The sequence below is a fragment of the Amphibalanus amphitrite genome, unplaced genomic scaffold (assembly GCF_019059575.1).
Source record: "Amphibalanus amphitrite isolate SeventyFive unplaced genomic scaffold, NRLGWU_Aamphi_draft 000307F_arrow, whole genome shotgun sequence".
Taxonomy (NCBI): domain Eukaryota; kingdom Metazoa; phylum Arthropoda; class Thecostraca; order Balanomorpha; family Balanidae; genus Amphibalanus; species Amphibalanus amphitrite.
In genome coordinates this window covers 328,340-348,002 of record NW_024881802.1, presented here as the reverse complement: position 1 = coordinate 348,002, position 19,663 = coordinate 328,340, and the positions used below count along the sequence as shown (strand labels likewise).

The 19,663-nt window shown below is 50.3% G+C and overlaps 1 protein-coding gene across 1 annotated transcript in view; it reads right to left on the bottom strand.

Annotated features, from left to right (window-relative positions):
* The window catches only part of LOC122388083, a 60,207-nt gene extending 44,451 nt beyond the window's left edge, over nucleotides 1-15,756 (bottom strand). The window contains exon 1 of the mRNA XM_043378866.1: nucleotides 15,365-15,756. Coding sequence (XP_043234801.1) covers nucleotides 15,365-15,632 — 268 coding nt within the window. The 5' untranslated portion in view covers nucleotides 15,633-15,756. The remainder of the gene's footprint in view (nucleotides 1-15,364) is intronic.
* Nucleotides 15,757-19,663: the final 3,907 nt, after the last annotated feature.

Here is a 19,663-nt window from a genome sequence, read left to right as displayed (position 1 = left end):
AAACGGCCGCCCGCCGCCAAACGCAAACAGCAAAAATACCCGCATCGCCCGCCCGCCCGCCGTCAAACACAAAAACCGCAAAAAACGCAAACACCGCCGCAAAAAACGCCCGCAACGCACGCACGCCCGCCGCCAACCGCAAAACGCCGCAAAAAACGGCCGCCCGCCGCCAAACGCAAACACCGCCAAAAACGCAAAAACGGCCGCCCGCCGTCAAATGCAAACACCGAAAAAACGCAAACACCGCCGCAAAAAAAAACGCCCGCCGTAGGCAAAACGCAAACACTGACGCATTAAGACAAATATGGCGCCTTGCGGCAAGTGTGGTGCATTCATATCTGCCGTTTAAGCAGCAATCCCTCAATCAAAGCGCACCCTAATCGTCCCATGTTCGACAAAGTTACGCACATTCTGCGATTTGCGGCAAAAATGGCGCTTTGAGACAAACGTGGCGCACTGCAACAAACATGGCGCATTCGTTCATGTCGGTTAACAATTCATCCACCCACCAAATTTTAGCCCAATCGGACTTAAACTTACAAAGTTATGTACATTTGAATATTTCACTATAAAATATCTCCGCAGCGGAGGTGCCCAGATTTGCACGTGTGCCACGTGACCACCGGTCGTGCAAGCAGGGCTTGTCCCCTCACCGATTGTTCCATTTCAGGCTTCCTGACTGCTGCTGTTTTCGTGCTATAAGGCCACAAGTTGGCTTATACACGATAATCTGGGAGGTACTCGACTCAAACACGTGGCCACGTGGCACGTGCCGGACCTGTGACAGCTTCACCGTTCACGCCACGTAATGACCCATCGACGTAGCCATCAGCATGTAAAAGATTATCCCGGCCGGTGTCACCGTTGATGAACAGTGGACGGCTAAACTCGAAAAACGAGAAAATTTAGGGAAATTTCACCTTTCTAATATATAATTTCCCTAGAATTTTTAATTTCTCATTTTACAAAAAATCCGAGATAGCAGTTTTCTAGCACCGTTCATTCTGTGTCTATACCCGTATTCAGATCGACTCTATCATAAAAACTGACGGCCTGACGGCTATTTCCCCCATTCCTTGCATTTCACAATGTTGGTGTATTTAAGAACAAAAATTGACCCCGTGCCACGGCACGTGCAATAGCACGTGCGCCACGTGACCACTGGTGCGACAAGCTGGACTCATCTGCTCACCGGCTGCACTGATTTGGTGTCGCTAGGTGGAGTGGTTTCGGAGCCATAGGACCCCCAGTTGGCCAATGTCGGATTTTCCCGGAGGTTACCCCATCAAACACGTTTGCACGTGGCACGTGCTTTTCAATCGCCCCATATCTGACCCATACCATGTGGTAGCCGACACCCCGGGGCAGAACATATTGGAACTTTTTCAAAATCTAACGTGGAATTTTTTTGCAAAATCGATTTGAAAATAATTTTTTGAAATCGCCATAGGCTCAGCATGGGGTAACTGTCCTTAACGATTACCCAAAATTTTGTTAATTATATTTTAAATAATTACCATCATGAGGTGGGGTCCCGGCCCGAGATTCGACCCTAAAAATATAATTCATTTCTAACGTGGAGTTTTTGCGCAAATCGCATTTTAAATTTTTCCCCATGTTAACCCTATGGGAAAATGCACGTGCCGATTACCCCAAAACGGGTTAATTATATTTCAAGCGACCGATGCCAGCTGGTAGCTCCCCGATACGGGACCAAACGCTGAAAATGGCAAGAAAATCTATCGAGCCGTTTTCGCGGGGATCAAAATGACCAAAATCGCGGCAGAAACGCTAAACACCCCCCTAGAGAGGTAGCTCAGGTTGGGATTTTCAATAGAAAATCACAATTCTAAAGAATAGTGATTTGTCTAATTGAAAAGTCCCAACCTTCGGATAGTCCGCCGCAAAACACAAACACCGCAAAAAACGCAAACACCGCCGCCGCAAAAAACGCCCGCATCGCCCGCCGCCAACCGCGAAACGCCACAAAAAAAAACGGCCGCACGCCGCGAACCGCAAAACGCCGCAAAAACGGCCGCCCGCCGCAAACCGCTAAACGCCGCAAAAAACGACCGCCCGCCGCCCGCCGCTAACCGCAAATAACGGCCGGCCGCCGGCAACCGCAAAACGCCGTAAAAAACGGCCGCCCACCGCAAACCACAAAACGCCGCAAAAAACGGCCGCCCGCCGCAAACCGTAAAACGCCGCAAAAAACGGTCGCCCGCCGCAAACCGCCGCTAAAACGGCCGCCCGCCGCCAAACGCAAACAGCAAAAACACCCGCATCGCCCGCCCGCCCAACCAAACACAAAAACCGCAAAAAACGCAAACACTGCCGCAAAAAACGCCCGAAACGCACGCACGCACGCCGCCAACCGCAAAACGCCACAAAAACGGCCGCCCGCCGCCAAACGCAAACACCGCCAAAAACGCAAAAACGGCCGCCCGCCGTCGAACGCAAACACCGAAAAAAAACGCAAACACCGCCGCAAAAAACGCCCGCCGTAGGCAAAACGCAAACACTGACGCATTAAGACAAATATGGCGCCCTGCGGCAAATGTGGTGCATTCATATCTGCCGTTTAAGCAGCCATCCCTTAATTACAGCGCATCCTAGTCGTCCAATGTTCGACAAAGTTACGCACATTCTGCGCTTTGCGGCAAAAATGGCGCTTTGAGACAAACGTGGCGCACTGCAACAAACATGGCGCATTCGTTCATGTCGCTTAACAATTCATCCACCCACCAAATTCTAGCCCAATCGGACTTAAACTTACAAAGTTATGCACATTTGAACATTTTACTATAAAATATCTCCGCAACGGAGGTGCCCAAATTTGCACGTGTGCCACGTGACCGCCGAAGGTGCAAGCAGGACTTGTCACCTCACCGATTGCACCATTTCAGTGTTCCTGGCTTGTGCTGTTTTCGTGCTATAAGGCCACAAATCGGCAAACACACGATAATCTGGGAGGTACGCGACTCAAACACGTGGCCACGTGGCACGTGCCGGACCTTTGATAGCTTAACCGTTCACACCACGTGATGACCCATCGACGTGGCCATTAGCATATAAAAGATGACCCCGGCCGGTGTCACCGTCCCTGAACAGTGGACGGCTAAACTCGAAAAACGGGAAAATTTAGGGAAATTTCACCTTTCGAATATATAATTTCCCCAGAATTTTGAATTATTCATTTTACAAAAAATCCGAGATAGCAGTTTTTTAGCCCTCTTCATTCTGTGCCTAAACCCGTTTTCAGATCGACCCTATCATAAAAACTGACGGCCTGACGGCTATTTCCCCCATTCCTTGCATTTCACAATGCTAGTATATTTAAGCACCAAAATTGACCCCGTGCCACGGCACGTGCAATAGCACGTGCGTCACGTGACCACTAGTGCGACAAGCTGGACTCATCTGCTCACCGGCTGCGTTGATTTGGTGTCGCTAGGTGGAGTGGTTTCGGAGCCATAGGGCCCCAAGCTGGCCAATGTCGGATTTTCCCGGAGGTTACCCCATCAAACACGTTTGCACGTGGCACGTGCTTTTCAATCGCCCCATATCTGACCCATACCACGTGGTAGCCGACACCCCGGGGCACAACATATTGGAACATTTTCAAAATCTAACGTGGAAATTTTTGGCAAAATCGATTTGAAAATAATTTTTCGAAATCGCCATAGACTTAACATGGGGTAACTGTCCGTCACGATTACCCGAAACTGTACCCTATGATTTTTAAATAATTACCCCCAGAAGGTGAGGTGCCAGCCCAAGAACTGACCCTAAAAAAGTGGACAAATATTACTGAACAGATTTTCCGTAAATCGCATTTTAAATTTTTCCCCATGTTAACCCTATGGGAAAATGCACGTGCCGATTACCCCAAAACGGGTTAATTATATTTCAAGCGACCGGTACCAGCCGGTAGCTCCCCCACACGGGACCAAACGCTGAAAATGGCAAGAAAATCTACCGAGCCGTTTCGGCGGCGATCAAAATGACCCAAATCGCGGCAGAAACGCTAAACACCCCCCTAGAGAGGTAGCTCAGGTTGGGATTTTCAATAGAAAATCACAATTCTAAAGAATAGTGATTGTCTAATTGAAAAGTCCCAACCTTCGGATACCCCAGTTGGCCAATGTCGGATTTTCCCGGAGGTTACCCCATCAAACACGTTTGCACGTGGCACGTGCTTTTCAATCGCCCCATATCTGACCCATACCACGTGGTAGCCGACACCCCGGTGCACAACATATTGGAACTTTTTCAAAATCTAACGTGGAAATTTTTGGCAAAATTGATTTGAAAATAATTTTTCGAAATCGCCATAGGCTCAGCATGGGGTAACTGTCCGTCAAGAATACCCGAAATTGTATCCTATGATTTTTAAATAATTAACACCAAAAGTTGAGGTGCCAGCCCTAGATCCGATCCTAAAAATATCAGCAAATATAATTGACGAAATTTTTCGCAAATCGAATTTTAAATTTTACCCCATGTTAACCCTATGGGAAAATGCACGTGCCGATTACCCCAAAACGTGTCAATTATATTTTTTGTAACTTTGCCACAAGGTAGCTCCCCCACACGGGACCAAACGCTGAAAATGGCAAGAAAATCTAACTAGCCGTTTTTGCCCCAATCAAAATGTCCAAAATCGCGGCAGAAACGCTAAACACCCCCCTAGAGAGGTAGCTCAGGTTGGGATTTTCAATAGAAAATCACAATTCTAAAGAATAGTGATTGTTCTTAATTGAAAAGTCCCAACCTTCGGATAGGCCCGGGCAGCGCTTGTCGAACAGCACTGCGGATCCGAAGGTTGGGACTTTAATTGTGAAAAACCGCCCGCCCGCCGCCAAACGCAAACACCGCAAAACGCGCAAAACGCATGCCTAAAACGCCAACGCAAACTTCGCAAAAAAAACAATCGCCCGCCCGCCGAAAACCGCAGAAAAAACGCACAAAATGCCGCAAAAAAAAAAAACGCGCGTCCGCCGCAAAACACAAACACCGCAAAAAACGCAAACACCGCCGCCGCAAAAAAACGCCCGCATCGCCCGCCGCCAACCGCGAAACGCCGTAAAAAAACGGCCGCACGCCGCGAACCGCAAAACGCCGCAAAAACGGCCGCCCGCCGAAAACCGCTAAACGCCGCAAAAAACGACCGCCCGCCGCTAACCGCAAATAACGGCCGGCCGCCGGCAACCGCAAAACGCCGTAAAAAACGGCCGCCCGCCGCAAACCACAAAACGCCGCAAAAACGGCCGCCCGCCGCAAACCGCAAAACGCCGCAAAAAACGGCCGCCCGCCGCAAACCGCCGCTAAAACGGCCGCCCGCCGCCAAACGCAAACAGCAAAAACACCCGCATCGCCCGCCCGCCCGCCGCCAAACACAAAAAACCGCAAAAAAAAACGCAAACACCGCCGCAAAAAACGCCCGCAACGCACGCACTGCCGCCGCCAACCGCAAAACGCCGCAAAAAACAGCCGCCCGCCGCCAAACGCAAACACCGCCAAAAACGCAAAAACGGCCGCCCGCCGTCAAACGCAAACCCCGAAAAAACGCAAACACCGCTGCAAAAAACGCCCGCCGTAAGCAAAACGCTAACACTAACGCATTAAGACAAATATGGCGCCCTGCGGCAAATGTGGTGCAATCATATCTGCCGTTTAAGCAGCCATGCCTTAATTACAGTGCATCCTAATCGTCCAATGTTCGACAAAGTTACGCACATTCTGCGCTTTGCGGCAAAAATGGCGCTTTGAGACAAACGTGGCGCACTGCAACAAACATGGCGCATTCGTTCATGTCGCTTAACAATGCAGCCACCCACCAAATTTGAACTCAATCGGACCATATTTGAGAAAGTTATGGACATTTGAATATTTCACGATAAAATATCTCCGCAAAGGAGGAGCCCAGCTGAACACGTGTGCCACGTGACCACTGGTGATGAAAGCAGGACCTGTCCCCTCACCGACTGACCCAATTTAGTGTTCTTGGCTGGTTCTGATTCCACGCTATACGGCCACCAGTTGGCCAAAACACCATTATGTGGGAGGTACTCGACTCAAACACGTGGCCACGTGGCACGTGCCGGACCTCTGATAGCTTCACCGTTCACGCCACGTGATGACCCATCGACGTGGCCATCAGCATGTAAAAGATGACCCCGGCCGGTGTCACCGTCTCTGAACAGTGGACGGCTAAACTCGAAAAACGGGAAAATTTAGGGAAATTTCACCTTTCGAATATATAATTTCCCCAGATTTTTAAATTTTTCATTTTACAAAAAATCCGAGATAGCAGTTTTTTAGCCCCCTTCATTCTGTGCCTAAACCCGTTTTCAGATTGACCCTATCATAAAAACTGACGGCCTGACGGCTATTTCCCCCACTCATTGCATTTCACAATGCTAGTATATTTAAGCACCAAAATTGACCCCGTGCCACGGCACGTGCAATAGCACGTGCGCCACGTGACCACTAGTGCGACAAGCTGGACTCATCTGCTCACCGGCTGCGTTGATTTGGTGTCGCTAGGTGGAGTGGTTTCCACGCCATAGGACCCCCAGTTGGCCAATGTCGGATTCTCCCGGAGGTTACCCCATCAAACACGTTTGCACGTGGCACGTGCTTTTCAATCGCCCCATATCTGACCCATACCACGTGGTAGCCGACACCCTGGTGCACAACATATTGGAACTTTTTCAAAATCTAACGTGGAAATTTTTTGCAAAATCGATTTGAAAATAATTTTTCGAAATTACCATAGGCTCAACATGGGGTAACTGTCCGTCACGATTACCCGAAACTGTACCCTATGATTTTTAAATAATTACCCCCAGAAGGTGAGGTGCCAGCCCAAGAACTGACCCTAAAAAAGTGGGCAAATATTACTGAACAGATTTTGCGCAAATCGCATTTTTAATTTTTCCCCATGTTAACCCTATGGGAAAATGCACGTGCCGATTACCCCAAAACGGGTTAATTATATTTCAAGCGACCGGTACCAGCCGGTAGCTCCCCCACACGGGACCAAACGCTGAAAATGGCAAGAAAATCTACCGAGCCGTTTCGGCGGCGATCAAAATGACCCAAATCGCGGCAGAAACGCTAAACACCCCCCTAGAGAGGTAGCTCAGGTTGGGATTTTCAATAGAAAATCACAATTCTAAAGAATAGTGATTGTTCTTAATTGAAAAGTCCCAACCTTCGGATACTAAACATAAAGCTCACTAAACATAAACTGCTCACATATAATATGTTTATGCCCCTCTCTTTCATACTTCATTCATTCGTGCATTCATTCAAGTCATTCATTCGTTTGCATACTTATTTATCCTGTCAGGCAGCGGTGTTTACTTTTGGTAGGCATAGTACTGATGTGACCTGCCTAGAATTCTCCCCCCCCCCCTCATCCCTGCCCGCTTTCTCTCCCCCTATATTGTAACCTATTAACATTGTAAGTGTGAATAGTATCAACATTATGACCTATTAACCTGTTAAGTGTAGGAGCTAATTTTGTTCGTACGCTGTAAAGGTAATTCTGTCGATGTAAATTAGAAGACACATCTCAACCTAGACGCGAGATTTATATTTAAAAAAACATGGATCAGATATGTTAACGGCAAATGTGGCGCTATAAATGTTTATCACTTGAACCGATGAAGGAACGCCTCCGAAATATATTCAAGTGTTTTTGGTAACTTTTGGCAATTTTTAGAATTTTGAACAGAAGGTTATTCCATTAAATAAAGTATCTGTATGTATCTGTATCTGAGAAAGAAAAGAGAAAGAGATAAGGCGAGAGAGAGAGAGAGAGAGAGAGAGAGAGAGAGAGAGAGAGAGAGAGAGAGAGAGAGAGAGAGAGAGAGAGAGAGAGAGAGAGAGAGAGAGAGAGAGAGAGAGAGAGAGAGAGAGAGAGAGAGAGAGAGAGAGAGAGAGAGAGAGAGAGAGAGAGAGAGAGAGAGAGAGAGAGAGAGAGAGAGAGAGAGAGAGAGAGAGAGAGAGAGAGAGAGAGAGAGAGAGAGAGAGAGAGAGAGAGAGAGAGAGAGAGAGAGAGAGAGAGAGAGAGAGAGAGAGAGAGAGAGAGAGAGAGAGAGAGAGAGAGAGAGAGAGAGAGAGAGAGAGAGAGAGAGAGAGAGAGAGAGAGAGAGAGAGAGAGAGAGAGAGAGAGAGAGAGAGAGAGAGAGAGAGAGAGAGAGAGAGAGAGAGAGAGAGAGAGAGAGAGAGAGAGAGAGAGAGAGAGAGAGAGAGAGAGAGAGAGAGAGAGAGAGAGAGAGAGAGAGAGAGAGAGAGAGAGAGAGAGAGAGAGAGAGAGAGAGAGAGAACCCGCGAGTTGCTGGGGGGGCGTTAAACGCCTCCACTTTTTTCGCCGGGCCATAGCATAAAAACGGCGCGCCGCAGGCGCGCCAAATTTTGGGTACCTGTAGGGAATTGATTGAAGTCTATTGTGACAAAGTTTGAAAAAATCGGTCGGGAAATTTTTGAGATATCGAGGTTTTAGTGACGTCATGATTTCTGAGTTTTCGACCAAAAACGGCATATGTTCAAAAAATCATATAAAATCACAGAATAGACATAAAGACATGCCGTAAACGCCATTAGACTGCCAATACCATGAACAATCAAATGGCTATCTTTGATTATTGATTATCGTTCCGCATTTTCCAAAATCTTGAACTGAATCTTGGCAATTTCTCGTGACTTCTTCACGACCATGACACATGCATTTCTTAAATTGAACTTTTTGGGCCAAACACGTACACATATGATAAAATGAATGTCACCATCGTGTTCTATGCCCCAAATTACCTATAAAACATGTGTCACAGGATGCGAATATCAGTTTTGATTTTCGGGGATATGTGCCTACCCGGTTGACCTGACCTTGACCCTGACCTATGCTTGACTGACCCCTACATGGAACTGACACTCTTGTAGGCCTTATATGATGGATTGTGCACCGTTTTGACAGAGTTTATGACGAGAGGCGCCCATTGCGAAGTCCTGAAGTCCATGCCACTGAAAGCCCGATTTCAGGTGTTTGACCTGACCTTGACCCGACCTGTGGCCTCAAAATTCAACTTTAAAGTACTCATCTGAAGCGTCTTGTCGCGCTCTTTCGTTTGCCGCCTCGTGCGTTTCGCTGCGCCTATTGGTTCTCGAGTTATCGGCTGGGGGCGTTTAACGCCCCCCCCCCCCCAGCAAACGGTGGGTGGCGAAATACCCCAGCAACTGCCGGGATAAAAAGGCAGAGAAAAGGAAGATAGTAAGAGGAAGCGTGAGAGGAAGAGGGAGATAGAGAAAAAGAGACAGCGTATCGACTGTTGGCTGCGGCGGCACACGCTGCTCCCGCTCTGAATGGCGCCGGTCTATGAATGAACTGGCTGCCGGCCGGCGGCGGCGGCTGGCAGCGGGCCAGCTGCTGCGGCTGTATGGATCGCCGCCGCCGCCGCCGCCGCCGCCCGGCGCCAATGACGCAGACATCGTCTCTGGCGGCGGTGCCGGCCGCGCTGTGACGCCACCCGCGGCGCGGCCGGCCCCGGCCTCTCTCACTGCAGCCGAATGCCGCCAAGCGCGGTCGGTGGGGACACTGTCATAACCGGCCGCCCACCACCGCTGACACACGACCATTATCTCCCAGTCGCCGTCTAATATACCCACTTTTAGTCGGAGCGATGCCTTTCTGAATTATCAGATCTCTGGAGAGCCCGGAGCTCATTTGTCTCTCCCACATCTGTGCCATTATAGGGATCAGCCAGACAGGGCGTTTATATGCAGCCGGCGGCGGCACTGGACGTCGTGACCGTACGCGGTTGATCGGGTCGTCGCTGCCGCCGCCGCCGCCGCCGTCCGGGCTATTTTTGGCCACTGACCGCGCCGCCTGTCTGCCCGAACCGGGCCGGCCGACGCCGACCCGACCCAGGCCATCGACGATGGCGAGCGGCGCGAAGAAACACGACTACTGCAGTCGCTACGGAGCGACTGAGATGCGAAATCGGCGAGCGGGATTGGTTTCAAGGCAAGGGCTTGTGTCGATCGATGCGAGCGCGGACTCTTTCGTCGAGCTGGTTTTAATTTTTGAACTAGAAGCAAGACCTAAGGATATTTTTAGACTTGGCTGATAGACCCAGACCCGTGGTGACGTTCTGAACCAGACATTTACAAGGGTCGCACTCGCACTACGCATAGCTATTTTAGGCTTTCCAACGTAAAATGAGAATGTCTCGCTGAAAATGAGCTCGATCCGTGCGATAGCATTTGTGGCCTTTGATGTGCATACCAGCTGTATGTATGTATTTAGGGCACAACTCAATTCTGAGCGCTTGATAGACCAACATTACAAATGACTAAAATACACTGTGAACGCATAAAATTGAGCCATTCTGCGGCCAGGTCACAGTGGTATGGTCCGCAGAAAATGGTGCCCATAGTGACCGCAGTGTCTAACCCGGTCAGCAGTGACCGCGGTGTCTGACCCGGTCAGAGCTGACCGGAAGGCGATGAGGAGGGCAGCCGGCGCGGCGGCCCCTTCAGTTCGTGTGGGCGCCCTGCTCGGCGCCGTGTGTATTGTGTGGCACCGCCGTGTCGGCTCGTCCGGGTGGCGGCCGACCGTCCAAGGCTGCCCGGGAAGGTCGTGGTGCTGTGACGCATCCCAGTGACGTCATCAGTTGACGGGGGTCCGCTGGACCGATGCCAGGCCCGTCCGGTGACGTCACGGCGTTGACAGAAAGCGAGGCGCGGCGGGTCGGGGCGGGCGGCGGCGGCGGACACGGCTGTGGGAGCGACCAGGTGTGTGTGGGGAGGGGCCGGGGGAGGGGGACGCCGGTACACCTGTACCCACAGAACGGCCTGCGTGAGTGCCGACACGAAAATAGCCCGGCCACCGACCGAGTCCGACTGATCGGCGAACGATATAGAGCCGCGAATCCATAGCCGCCTGTGGCAGGGCCCAGGGGGCGTGGCTCATAGCTGAATACGACGCGAAATAATAGCCATGATATCATGTTAGCGGCAATGGAAATGCGAGAAAATAATCGTCGTGTTGAACAACAATCAGAAGCGATTTGGCATAGCTTGGCCCTTTCAAACCTGCTGTTAGAATCATTGCTGATGTGAAATGTAAATTGATTAGTGATTCCTCAATCCCCTCTATAGTGTAGCTGTGACGAAAAAAGTGTAGTTTTGCGAAAAAAAAGATGTTGTGGTCTGTGGACTGCACAGTGCACATACCTACCTACTTGTGGCTATTTCTGTAATGGTTAGGTATAGAGATTATTAGAGACGCGTTAGCTGTACGTCGTTTAGAAAATAAAATTGGAGCATATTGTTAGTTGTTGTACGCCGAATCGCCCCTTATTCTTTCAACGGTTAATTCAAAAGCTTGCATTGCACCGCTGAAGGCAGCGCTGAGCGCGGTCGCTACACGGTCGCGTCCGAGCGGCCCAGCAGCCGGAGCGGCTCAAGTACCTGACAGGGTAGACTGTACCGCGCGACTCGGCGGCACCGCGGCACAGCCTACCTCACAGTGAGTGGGCTCGAGCAGGCAGTGGGCAGCATCGCGCCCGTGCCAGGGAGGCTGCAAACGGTGGACTCTGCCACTGGACACTGGACAGTGGGCAGTGGACAGTATGTAGGTGGACACGACACATAAGGGAACCGCCCAGAGCTGTCTTTTTTCGTTTGATTTATCTCATTTTTTAAAATGCACTATGAAAAATGAGTTTTCAATGTAAACCGACAGATCGAGCACATGATAGTAGGAAATTAATAGCGGTTAAGTGGCGCTGCTTACTCCCACCGTTCTGCACTCAATTGCAAATAAATGAAAAGTTTTTAGCACCCACATGGATAGCATATTATCCTTGTCTCGTCTCAAACCTTCTCTTCGGAGTATGCTAATTGTATTCTGGTATGGCCAGAGACTACATGCTGATCGTGAAGTGTGATCGAGCGTCAGTGCTGCAGTGTCCTGAAGCTAGCTTGATCACCATGCGCCAAGAACAAGTCAAATTGACCTCAGTGCATTTTAATTCAGACGAAACAACCCCATTGCTCATTGGATAGTAGCTGAAACAATTGGTTTCAGATTATTCCACAGACTTACGAGCCACAGCACAAAACCAGCTGTAGCTTGCTTTTTTAAGTTCTACATCGGATGCAAGTGCAGTATGCTATGTTCACTCCTTTTCGTTAGAAGTGAAAATTGAAACATAGGTAGTGACTGAGATAAATGTGACTTCAAAAGGAGAGAAATTACATTCAGAGAAATGACTTCGCTAGTTTCCAGTTAATTGCACCTTGTATGGACTGCAATGTATGGACTGCAATGCAATGCCATAAACAATCATAATCTGCTCTAGTTTTTATTCAATGGTGTTCGTTCTAGCCTAGCACACAGAACCTTATTCTGGTCGTGTGATACATTATTTATAGTTTGGCGTGGCTGGCAATATCAACGATCCACTTCCATTATCTCTAAATAAATTATGTTTAAGACACTTAAACCGCTCATAAATTGTTCCGCGGTGCTTCCGTGGGGATCCAAAGGTCAAAGAGGGCTCCTCTAACACTGGCTGGTTCTGACAGTGATACCTTATTATAACCGAGAAATTATTGGAACTCGGATACTGTAACACTGTCTATGTGTGGATTTCTAAAGGGGTAAATGGAAATTAATTAATTATTTTTCTTAAACACAAATGTGATGATAATCATGGAGTCATGAGACTTTTAAGCTGAACTTCAGGGTGAACGGTTCTAGAAATCAAATGCATGCACTTAGCAGGAATGCGTCATAAACTACTTGCACGACACACTCACGATTACGATCGACTGCGGCGTCCATTTCCACCGCGGGGCAGCGAAATTGGTCCGTTTTACGTGTCGCTTTATTGGCCACCGGTGGCTGGTGACGGCGCGATATGAGTGAAACTCGAGCCGGCCAGCCCGGCGGCCAGCCAGCTAATCAGATCGCGTCCATTTGTATCACTTAGCCGGCGGCAACGGCGCCCATGCATTCGGGATGGAGGGCGGGGGTTATTTATCGGCGGCGAACTGTCCACCGGCAGCGCACCGCCTGCGGTCAGCTCGTCAGTGAGGTGGATGGACGACCGCGGCCTCCTCGCCTCGTCCCCGAGCCCCACACACACCTTGAAGACGTCTGCTCACGCTTCACAGCTATCGCCCGTAATGACAGTGCCATTCACTACATATGCTCCACCACACAATAAGGAAGCGGTTTTAAAGCATCACCATAGCGACCAATGGTCACCTGTTCGAGCTTGCTGTAGGTTATGTGAATCCACCTGCAATATTTCGCTCCGTTCCGCCCGGAAGACATCGGGAGTGATAGTCAGGCCAGAGGTCAGCCTCGGGCGACATTAGTAGACGAAGGCCTCGGCAGGTTATAGCTGCGCTTCTGACCACACCTTCACCGCCGCGGCCCCGTGGCGTCACGCAGCCGGCCGTTACGTTACGCTGACGTTACACCCGGCTGGTGACGTCACAGTGGCGTCACTAGGGTGCTGACACAGAATGTGGACCACCTCGTGCGGCCCGAATCAATAGCAGTGGATAATGTGGCCTACTCTAGGGACAATGCCACCGGTGGGCACCTGACAGGGTGCTAACAAAGCCTCTATGGATGGCACCCCGTCCCTATCCATTGACTATGCGCAATCGGATCATTAAACATTAATATATTTATCTAAATATCGACCTAATTGTGATCCAATATCAAATTAACGTTAATCGGCGCGACCATTAGGCACAGGGCTCCTCTCACTGCTTGGTAGGCAGTTTACCGACAAATCCGATGATAAATCAAAGCCGGCCATGCCATCTGTCACTCGGAAATCATATGTAATACTTAGGATGAAATATATTACACACAAATTTATGTGTAACACCAAGACGCCTCAGGCTTAACACCTAAGGTTCGGCATAGTTCGGCCCACCGTATAAATTTTCCACTCAGTTTGCTGATAATAAACACAATTTAGTGCCTGACCCCAAATCAATATTTTGCTTATTGTTGCTTTACCGGGCGGACAGTTTGCTTTGTAATAAACTCAATCGAAAAAAAATGAACACTGCACCTCCTGTGTGCTGATTTCCGATCGATAGATTAAATAGTCAACTACCTATCAGTTATCACCTATCAACATGGATAGGTGTCAATTGTCTTTTGTAATAGCATCAGAAAATGCCGATAATTACATTTTCAAATAACTCGCGTGCCGGCTTTATCGCGTATAAGGTCCGCAGAAAATGAAGCAATATTTCTTTACCGAATCGAGTGAGTGGTCAGGAAGACCCCGGCCGAACCGTTTTGACCGTCCCAAATAAGACGCGCGCCAGCCGACTGCCTTGACGCGGAACAAGTTGAGCATGCATAATCCACTGATAGTGCCGGAACAGTACGTACGCGTCCCAAGGCCGTATTGTCGGAAGGCCGAGCCAGCACCGCAGCAGGTAGCACCGCCGGGCAGCGACCGTGTAACCACCTTTGTATATGTGACCGCGCCTGCAGTGTGCGGGGAAAGCCACGGCCCGCGTTCCGGAAACAATCTCCATCGCTCACAGAATTAAGTTAATACCAGACGTTCGGCTGACGATTGTCGAACGTATGTAGGGCAAAATCATGTGGCTTTAAATGCTAGAGACTCGACGGATTTTAGAACAGAGAGCAGGTAAAACATCAAATATGCCAAGAGCTCCAGAGAGATTTGTTTAAAAGTGCACGAACTCTGACTTGCGTCCCGCATGCAAGTGAACAGCTTATGAATTATAAAAGGGCTTTCACGTAAATTGTAAAACTTACCAAGTTTCGTGAGAAACTCGTAGCCTTCAACTTACACACGGTGCTTCGACTTCTGAGTCTGACTTATCTAAAATAGCAAATAAGCAAGAAAGAGTACCTACTAATAAAACGAGTCAAACGTAACAGAGAAACTGCACATTTGTATATGAGCCATAGATAAACGAAACATGCGTGGGCGAACATCAAGGGCAAGGAAGACCAAAATTGAAACATTGCAGGCGATCGAAATGCTTCATATGCTAATGTTGCGCATTAAAACGTTCAGGAATATCCTGTAAGAAGTATTTCTAGGCCATACGAACGGCTACTCACGGAAACTGTACATGTGTAGAGTACCTGTCCGGTGTCGTAGTATAAGTGTTGCGAATGAAAGAATGCTGATCAAACTAAGGTCAGTAACTGTCGTAGCACAACGGTAAAACCCCGCCCATTGCGACTTATGCTAACACAGCCCCACTGCGCCCGGCCCGACCCGGCCGAGCGCCCCCCAGCTGCACGGAGCTCGGTCAGCGCGGCCCGCATACTGACCTATGAGCGGCACATCGTAGGGCTGCTGGTGCATCCCGGAGACAGCTCTGCTGCTCCGGAGAAACTGCTGAGCCAGCGCGGCGCTGGTGCGACTCAGCGCCTGTGACACCTGCTGTGCGCTGGAGGCCGAGGGGTCGGAGGAGGCCGCCGCGCTGTCCTCGGACGGCGGCTCGGGTAGCACCGGCCTGCGCCAGAGTTCGGCGGCCCGGCCGGCCGGCAGGCAGAGTGCCAGCACAGCGGCGATCACCAGCAGTCGCGGCAGCACCATGTCGACCGGAGCGGCGCGGGCGGACGGCCGGCGGACGCGCGCTCACTGGCGAGCGCCGCTCACATGCCCTGGCATGGTCGGCTCGGCGCTGGCCAGGTGTGGAGGCGCCGCGCCGCGCGGCACTGGGCCACCGCCGCCGCCGCCGCGCCACCCACGTCGCCGCCGGCCGGCGCGCGCAGCACCGCCAGTCGATACGCGTCAGCCGCGGCCGGCCGGACCGCCTGGCCACAGCGCTGGTCGGCTCCGGCCGCCACCGGCCTCTGTCGCCATACACGTCAGGGATCAAGGGAAGATGGCGAAGGACAGCCTTCAAAACGATAAAAACAAAATCTTTCTGTGGCTTTTTCAAGATCAGATGACAAGTTAGGGAAAAGCCCCTCATTCGTTTGTAAATCATTTCAGTCCGCTTTGCCAAGCACGGGCTGCTAAGCTACTTCTACTAAGCTACCAAGCATACTTAGCTTATCTTTGGAATGCCCGACACGAAGTGCCTACGCCTAGTACGGTTGAGTAGGAACTGATGCGCCTAGAAAGACTAATAAGTACCATCTGTGGTGCTCACTTTTTGTTTTCTCAATGCTTTTTTAGCATATTGGCACAGGTTCAGGACCGAGCTGAATGTACCTAGCTGTATGGAGGCTGAAAATGAAGCTGCGTATGTATAAATGTAATCGTCCCGACTGTAGCAGACGGCAGTCGGTCATGACGAACTTCGCTGAGATGTGATAGTACCTATAGTTTTCCACGGGCCATCGCCGCCAGTTCACTATTGCCGAGTTTGGAAACCATTCATGCGGTAGTTCATGCAATACATGTCAGGGAAGCTGCCCTGTCTCCTGACGGCTCCCGGATTGTGACACTACCGCGTGCCTCCCACCTCCCAGACTTCACGACCTCCGCGCGCCGCGCAGCACTAAGGTGCTCGGCGGTGCAGCGTGACTTCAGGCGTTCGACGATCCTGCCATCTAGTGACAAACTAAAGAACTATTTCGCCTTTCCGCCGTCCTCGTGCGTTGAACCAAGATTACGCTACCAATAATGCCTACCGCAACGCAAATAAGTACTGCACCTGAAGCATGTTCAGACTTCAGAAGCGGTGCCCTACTGACGATATGGCGCCGCTATCGATGACCATGAGGTTTTGTCAGCCAAGATGACATGACATGTCACTATAGCCCATGGATGTGACGCCCCTTCCGAATGATGTATCTGCCTAGAGTTGGTGCGGGGGCAGGTGGCTCATTTTTTGTGAACATATTAACACAGCATCACGGTCTTATAATTATGTTCCCCACATGGTATTATGTTATCGTTGGTACTCTCGCCTGACCTATTAGTTCTCTGAACAGGCAACAGGCCGAGAGGGACAACCTTTGCCCTTTCCTCCCCCTTGTCCTCCGTTTCGTCTATTCCATCCTCGGGACAGTCAAACCCTTCTCCTCAACGCCTCAATCCCCTGTTCCGGACTGGACGGGCAGCTTTATCCCATGCGGGAAACTCTCCTAGGAGCACGCCAGTTTAAGCGGGGCTGGCTGGCCTGTCCTCATGATGGGCTCAGCCCCGACGGAGCACCAAGTGCCCGCCCAGACCGATGTCTCCCCCAAGGCCATATAACCGTCTCCCCCTAATTCTTATAATCCTTCCGGCTCTGAAAATGTTACGTTACACTGAAAGAGTCTAACCAAGAAAAAAACACACACAGACAAACAAACAAACAGACAAACAAATAAACAAACAAATAAACAAACAACCCCTTGCCGCTGCGCCCCTCATACAGTCGACGTGCGGTGCAACACATCGACTGATATGCATGGCAATATGATCTTCTCCGGTCAGATCATGACTTTGACCGTAGTTCAATTTTCAAGTAAACATTCTAGGTCAAATTATAGCTCATTCGAAGCGTTTCGATAAGAGGAACACGATGCTGGTAAAATCAGTGTCGTGCGAGTTGAGTAAAAAGTTGTTACAGAAAAACATTTTCGCGAATACGTCTATTTTGAGTTTTTGCCCTTAGGTGGGTACAACGTTGACTTTATGTCAAATCTGAGAACATTATCCAGAAAGAGCGTTTAAAGAACTATCGAGCGCGCTTTTCCAAGATGCCTTAGCTCTATTTGTTCCGGAGTTATGCGCCGATTAGTCGAAAATCGTGGAAAAGGGCGAAATTTGACCTTCAATGAGCGCTGGCGACCCGGTTCTTGACGAAAACAACCAAAGTGCTTTCTTCATTATTTTTGACGCTCTTTCAAACACCAACTGCTGCTTCTCTCTACGTGGCCCAGGGGCCGGGTTAGAGGGGGAGGGGGGGTAAAAATGACCAGCTATTGAGACGGAAAATCCAGACCACTAGGACTATGTGGGCAAAGTACGCATGGCATAAGATAAATCAAATCTCAGTAATAAGTGGCCGGAAAAGGAGCCAGTTTGGCAGCGACGTACTACACTAATTTCGTTAAGATATGGAAAATCGAGAAGGTCTTTCTTATTGCTTGCCCTGATATTGCAAATGACCTATTTCTCCTGTGGCCTACCTAACCCCGATCTGCCCTAATGCGCGAGGGCGATTTAGCCGGCAAACAGAGCGCCAAGCGCCGCCGCTGTGGGCAGTTTGTCGACACATGGGCATCCAGCGGCCGCCGGCGCCGGCGCGCTCACCACATGTCGTCGCCGCCGCGCTTATTTATGTCACATTCGTGTATCAGAGCGGCGGCCCGGACGAGCGGCGCCCGATTTATGGAGGACATTTTTGTCCGTCGGCGACGTCGCCGGGTCTGGGGAGGGCCGATGACGTCAGGCCTCCCCCGCGGCGGCGGCTGAGCGCGTGCAGCCGGCCCCGGCCGCCGCTGCAAGTTAGCCCTGAGAGCTGGACTGGCGGCGGCCGGTTCTGTGAATCCGTCCGCCAGTGTCTGCCGTCTGGACTGGTCAATCGCGGCCGGGCGGTGGCCAGCTTCCGATCCGGGGACGCGACGTGCGACTCGGAACTGCCACCGAACTTGGCGCTGACGAGCGGCACTCGCGGCCGGCCGACGCCTGGGGTAAGGAACTCAGTGGTTTACCGGAGTGCCGCGCGGCCCTGATTGGACCAGCGGCTATCTCGAGCTCGGATTCGGAGACAGCATGGGAGGGTTACGACAGCGCAGAGGCGCTTGATAGAGGGCAGGCGGCTGACGCAGTTTGCTCATTGAGCTGACGTAGGCGGCGACAACGCAACGCTGCACACTTTGTGGCTGTCTAAGTAAGGTGAGAGGGCTGTGTTGCAACATTAAGGCAGGTATATGCACCCGAGACTCCTTATTGGATTGGCCGTCACATGCCGGAAGAGGATGGCAATTTGGATTAATGACGCATGGATCTGCTCTGCTGACACGGGTTGAATGCTATCGTGTCATCTAGCGACCCATACTGTAAAATGATCTACCTGATCTACGTAGACCTCCTCACATGCACCTTTGAGTCTGTGGTCTGTGCCCGAAGCATACAGGTGCTTCACACCAATGAGCATCAAAGATGCAAATGATGGACAGCAAATTGGCTGGATACCAAAAATCAAAACATCTCAGAATGCTCACTCACGTATGTAGGTAACTGTCTCGCCAAACATCCTAGCCTAGGACACTTCTCGACACAACCTGTTAGGAATCGTCCGCGGATCAAATATGATTTCCAGGTCGCATCTCAATGATCCCGGAGAGATACTTGGATTTGAGCTCCTCGCCTCACGGCCAATAGATGTTCGCTTTTCAACAACCTTGCGGGACACGAAAAGGCACCTCATGACAGACACCGCGTCCCATCCAATGTTAAAGAAAACCAGAAATAAAACTAAAGAAAACTGATAGCTGATCTAAAAGAAGCATAACCAATCGCGTTTAAACAATTTAAACAAGTTTAGTTCAAAGGAAAGCATCTTCAAAGAGCAATCTTGTCAACACTAGCCACTAAGACTAAAAAGGCCGCGTTAAGATCAAAGAGCACTGAAGAGTTGGTTAGAAACTTCTCCCGGAAACGCTCATCAAAGAGCCTCAATC